Here is a 5,530-nt window from a genome sequence, read left to right on the forward strand (position 1 = left end):
CTCCCCCTGCCCCCGGCCCCAGGTCCCGCTGTCATTGCTTGCGCGGGAGGAGGGAGGTGAGGCTGCGGGCCGCCATTTTACTTGAGGGCACAGCTGTCAGAAGAAGCCGGGCGCGCATGCGCAGTAGGGAACGCTCGGGTGGTGATGCAAGGGAGAGAAAAGGCCCCCCCCCTTCCCGGGTTACGTTATCAAACTGCGCCGGAAGAAACGTGAGGATGCCAAGTTGTTGGTGCGGTTGGAGGTAATTCGCCACTTTTGTTGTCCGGCGTAGGGGACCCGATACCTCCGCGGGGGGAGGGGAAAAGCCAAGGCTCCGCTGCGGTCTGCGCGGCTGTGCCGGCCCGGCCCCCCCCGCCCGCTGGGCTGTGCCTGTGCCTGTGCCCCGGGGCGTGGCCGCGCGGGCGGGGGTTCCTTATGGACAGAGACGAGGAGACTGCAGCCCACGCGGGGGAGAGGCTGGAGCCGAGTTCGTGTTTCCCGCGCAGCTCCTGCCCCCCTGCGGCCTTGGCCGGCCGGAGGTGCTGGGGCGGGGCCGCCCAGCGGGCTTCGACGCTCGTTCCCACCCGTTGTGCAGCCTCCGCGCGACGCCGCCGGCCCCGAGCTGGGAAGAATCGAAGCGCCGTATCTGGGGCCGTGGGCAGCAACCCCCCGCCCTGCCGCGGGCAGGTGGCGCCTCCTGTCCTGCCCAAGCACTCCTGGGCCAATGGGAGTGGGGAGGAGCTAGCTGCCAACCCACCCCACAGATGTCCGCAGCCGCAGTGGCGCGGCTGCCTGCTTCTTGGCAGAGCATCTCGGCCTTGAAGCAAAGGAGAGAGCGGAGGAAGGGAAAGGAGAGGAATCCCAACCTGTTCTCCCCTGCGGAAAGACCGGTGATGCCTGTGGATGGGTCTTGAGTCCAATCCTCAAGCCACTGATGAGCCGTAGTAGTGGTTGTTCTCACATCCGGGAACTGCCGACAACATTGTTAGTTGCAAAGCCACCTGATTTAAGCTTTCCCTAGTAGGGGGCTTCTCTGCAAAACCAGGTGAAGCTGATGGTGTGGCTCAGGAGTAGGCAACCCCTGGCACATGTGCCATATGGCATATGAAGCCATTTTATTTGGCACGCATGCCCCAGGGCAAGGGCTGCACTGCCACAATAAGGATCAGGCCCCTCGCAGCTCTCCCACCATTCATACAAGCACGCCAACATCTTCCAAGTTAAGGTTGCAGGTATTTTTGCCACTCGGCCCAAAAATGTTGCCAACCCCTCATGTAGATCAAGGATGATTAAAAAAAAGAGGAAGGAAAAGAAATCTGATTACAGTCAATCTGCGTCCTGAATCACTTCTTGTTCCAGATAGTGAAGACTGTCACACTGCAGTGAGTTAGATACTGGTGACCTAGTGACTGTATAGTCAAAGGACTAGGTTAAGGCTTCAAGCTGTAGCTGTCACCTCCTCTGGCCTGGACTGACCCTGTTCAGGTCAGAGCGGAGCAACTGCTAGGACCCATCCACTGTTTTTTTCCCACCAAGGCAGGGGAGAGCAACTGCTGCCAGAGCCATCCTGCCAACTGAATGTTGCTGAAGCCCCACATCTGCAGGACACATTAAATGGCTCTGGGCTGGAGCTGGCCCATGGGCTGTAGGTTGCCAACCCCTAATCTGGATAGTTGCACAAGGTGGCGTAGTTCAGCAATCTGCATACAAGCACTTCTAGCAATGTACCATTCCACTGTTCTAAGGAGTCAGTATTGTAAGCATACAGACTGGTGTGCTTGCACTCAAACTTGCACAAGTGCCCATTTTACCTTGGACTAGCAGCTCACCTGCTGCATGTTATTTCCTCAGCAACCCAGTAGTCTTACATACTTTATAAGCTTTCTACTGAAATAGGAAAAACTGCCTAACTCTGTCCTTCTTTCACAGAATCCTTTGAAACATCATGGCAGTCAAGTGGACCGATGGACATTCCTCTTCTATACTGTGCTTGAATGTGAACAAAGAAGGGCTGATAGCTTCAGGAGCAGAGGCAGGCGAGCTTGCTATCTGGAATGAGGAGGGGATTCCATTGGGACAGATACAGCTTCAGAAAGCAGATGATGTCACCTGTGTAGCATTCTCTCCCACCTGCCCAAGTAGGCTATACACATCTCATGGGGAAACCATTAGCTTGCTGGATGTCAGATGCCTTAAGGGGCCTATTGAATGCTTCCACGTAAATGAGGAAGAGATCAATTGCCTTTCTGTGAACGACACAGACAGTGTCCTGGCTGCAGCTGATGATTCTGGGGCAATCAAGGTTATAGACTTGGAAAACAAGAAAGTCAGCCGGTCCCTCAGGAGACATTCAAATATCTGCTCCTCTGTTGCATTTCGACCTCAGAAGCCTCAAAGTCTTGTGTCATGTGGACTAGACATGAAGGTGATTTGTATGGGAGTAGATGGATGATTGCTAGATTTTTAAATACTGGCTGAATGGTATGCAATTAGATATTCATTCTACCTCACTCCTCTCTCTTACTCTAGGGTGGTAAGAGTAATTTCTGGTTCTTCAGCAATCTTAATGTGGTTGTATCATGATGGAAATTCCACTGATGTAAAGGATTGCCCTTTGAGGTCAGGGCTTTCAGGATCAAACCCATATTTTAGAAGTCTATTTTAAGGATATCCCTGAACAAATAGTATCCCTGAGATTAGCAATAGCTATCATGGAAAAGGGAACAACTATTTTATTTGCATTATGCTGAGTTTGGTAAGCAAATTAAATGGCAGTTTAGAACAGCCGTAGGGAAACATATAGTTTGGGTATCAGTGCATTTTAGCTTATTGCAATGAGCAGCATGCAACAACTAAGTCCCCCATGGACCACAGTTTGAGATTTCTAGTCCAGTGATTCTCAACTTGGGGTGTTACAGCAGCCTAAGGTGCCCTGAAATACTTTCAAGGGTGCAACAGGATGCCACACACGGGTGTTCAACCATGATTCACAAGATAGGACCCTGTAGTGTCAAAAACATTCTGATCTGTGGTTTTCTGAGTTCTTCCCAATGGAAGAATTGCCCCAGTATTTTTGGTAGTAAAAAAAACAAAAAGAGCCAGCATTTTACAAGGGGTGCCTCTAGCCTAATGAGGGGTGCCACAAGCCAAGGTAGGGGTGCCTTGAATCTAAAAAGGTTGAGAACTATTTTTCTAGTCTAATGTAGAAGTTCTGTCTATTGGAGTTCATAGATATTGATGTGCTGTTTATTAATGACAAAATAATGGGTTTGATAAAGACAGTTCATCAATGATGCAGTGATCAGACAGAGATTGAGTCTAATTCTTTCAGTTCTGATAGACTGAGAATAGTAAATACCATGTGCAGACATTAGAGCAGCAGCCAGAGCCAACTATTGCATTAGTTCTGTTGGAAGGCTCATAGGGAATACTTACTGGTTGTGCAGGGAGTCAGAGCTCTCACGTGGAAGCATATTTGTTGCCATGGGGCTTTTTCTGGTGGTGCTGTGTTTAAAGAGAAAAAAAAAAGCAACACACTTAAAAAAAAAGAAAAAAAAAAGAAAAAAAAAAAAATCTCACACCACACTTGCCTGGGGGTATCATCCCTTACCATGTTACCATAATACAGTGTTTTGGTAGTGACTGTATAGAAACTAAGAACACCTCATGCTTTCAGTAAGCAGTGTGTGAAATATGAGTTGTTCGCTGTGTGATTGATTATGGAAACCATGTAGCTAAAGTCCTTGTGTGTGGTTTTACAAGTTGTGCTTCAAGGATCTAATGCCACTTAAAAATAACTTGTTTTCTCTGTCTTTTACTCAGCTTGCCTAGTGAAGCTACATGCACCTATTGTCAGTTCCATTTAATTCTCATCCACTAGTGCAAAGCTACAAAGGATGTAAACAAAATGGGGATATTTGGTTTTTTCTTCAACACACTGAAATTAATATGAAAACGTTTATTACTGGATTTTGTAAAGTACTGTGAGATTGAAATGCTCTTTTCCATTATTCCACATATTCAGTGTGCCGTACAAAAAATCAGCACCCCTGTGAAATAGGCATTATCCCCACATCAGAGAGAAAAGCAAATTAAATAGGGTACCAAAAGCCAAGAAAGTAAGCACGGACTGGATTAAAATTTTAAAATGACTCTCAATCCTATTGTTGCTCACCATTTAAACTTTATCTTTCAGTTGCACAGTTTACAAGCAAGATGTTCAGTGTGTCATGGCTGCTGCTCCCCAGATGATTACTAAAGCATGAGTGTTTTCTTCATTACTTTTACACCCTAAAGAGCAAAGTGTTTAGTTATCCTAAAGCAAGACTGTTTCATTAGATGCAGAAAATTCTGTTTACGCTAAGGATGTTTTAATTAGCAGCTGAACTTCACCAGCTGTTTTGGAAGAGATGCAGGATCTGTTCAATCTGAATGCAGTCTGACATGCAAGAGGAATTTAGTGTGTAATCTTACTGAAAAGATCTTGATACTTTCAGTTCCCTTTAGATGCTTTAGTATTATCAATCAAATTGGGAAACAAGGTTGGGGCTACAGAAGTCATTCTTCTCATTTTATTTGAAGGTTATGCTGTGGAACCTACAGAAAGCTCGCCCACTGTGGACCACAACCTTGCAGGATTGTGAAGCAGAAGAGGTAGAGCAGCAATCAGCTGGCCAGTTCTTTAACCCTCCACTAGCCCATTCTCTGTCTGTGGCCGCATGTGGCAATATCTTTGTTTGTGGCGCTGAAGATGGTAAAATAAGGATCTTCAGGGTAACAGGTGTCAAATGTGAACAGGAGCTGGCATTTAAAGGTCACAGTTTGGGAGTATCACAAGTTCTTTTCCTGCCAGAAGCCTATTGGCTGCTGAGTGGTGGAAATGATGAGAAGGTGTTGCTGTGGGATATCAACAGTGAAGTTGGGAAGCAACAGAAGAGTCCTGTGAAATCCATCCACAGGAGGAAGACCAGGGGACCTGCTTCAACCAGAAAAGATGGGAAGCCCAATGCAGTGGTTACAAATGAGCATGCCAAAATCTTACCAAAACTGAGCATTGAACATGGAGAGAAGGTGAACTGGATTTCATGTGCGGACTTCAAAGGCTCCAAGAGAGTACTAGTTGCTGATCAGAGTAGTTCCATAACAGTGTATCCTCTCACTGAGCCATAGACATTAAAAGATTTTAAGGAATTTTTCACAAGCAGCTAATTCCTTGGGGTGATTTAAGTTGGTGTAGCTGATTTTTCTTGACCACCTTCTCTTCTGTTTACCCTTTAGAGAGGTCCCCTTCTATAGCTTAAACAACTAAAACTCCTGCATATTTAGAAATGGCAGGGGGACTAGCTGTGGCATCACTTGCCTGTACGCATAACATGTGTATGGATTCTTTTGCAGTTGTGGCCCATCTTCAATGTAAATCTTAAATAGAAGTGTGGCTGCTTAAATGGTTTTTGGAATTGCACCCTCAGAACATGAAGGCGATACACAGCAGGTTCAGTCATGTTTCAGTCTGGAAATGCTGAGATAATGGGAAAGAAAGTCTGCAGTCTGA

The 5,530-nt window shown here is 46.8% G+C and overlaps 1 protein-coding gene across 5 annotated transcripts in view; it reads left to right on the plus strand.

Annotated features, from left to right (window-relative positions):
- The window catches only part of WDR53 (WD repeat domain 53), a 10,674-nt gene extending 5,144 nt beyond the window's left edge, over nt 1–5,530 (plus strand). Inside the window, exons 1-3 of one of the 5 annotated variants that reach the window (XM_019513157.1) lie at nt 147–241; nt 1,909–2,460; nt 4,561–4,643. In XM_019513157.1, coding sequence (XP_019368702.1) covers nt 1,925–2,431 — 507 coding nt within the window. In that variant the 5' untranslated portion in view covers nt 147–241; nt 1,909–1,924 and the 3' untranslated portion in view covers nt 2,432–2,460; nt 4,561–4,643. Of the gene's footprint in view, nt 1–146; nt 242–1,908; nt 2,461–4,560 lie in introns of those variants that run through there. The other 4 variants (XM_019513126.1, XM_019513134.1, XM_019513149.1 and 1 more) reach the window with 4 other exon arrangements.

Source organism: Gavialis gangeticus, unplaced genomic scaffold (assembly GCF_001723915.1).
Source record: "Gavialis gangeticus isolate Ggan-Ray unplaced genomic scaffold, GavGan_comp1, whole genome shotgun sequence".
In the NCBI taxonomy this organism is placed as follows: domain Eukaryota; kingdom Metazoa; phylum Chordata; order Crocodylia; family Gavialidae; genus Gavialis; species Gavialis gangeticus.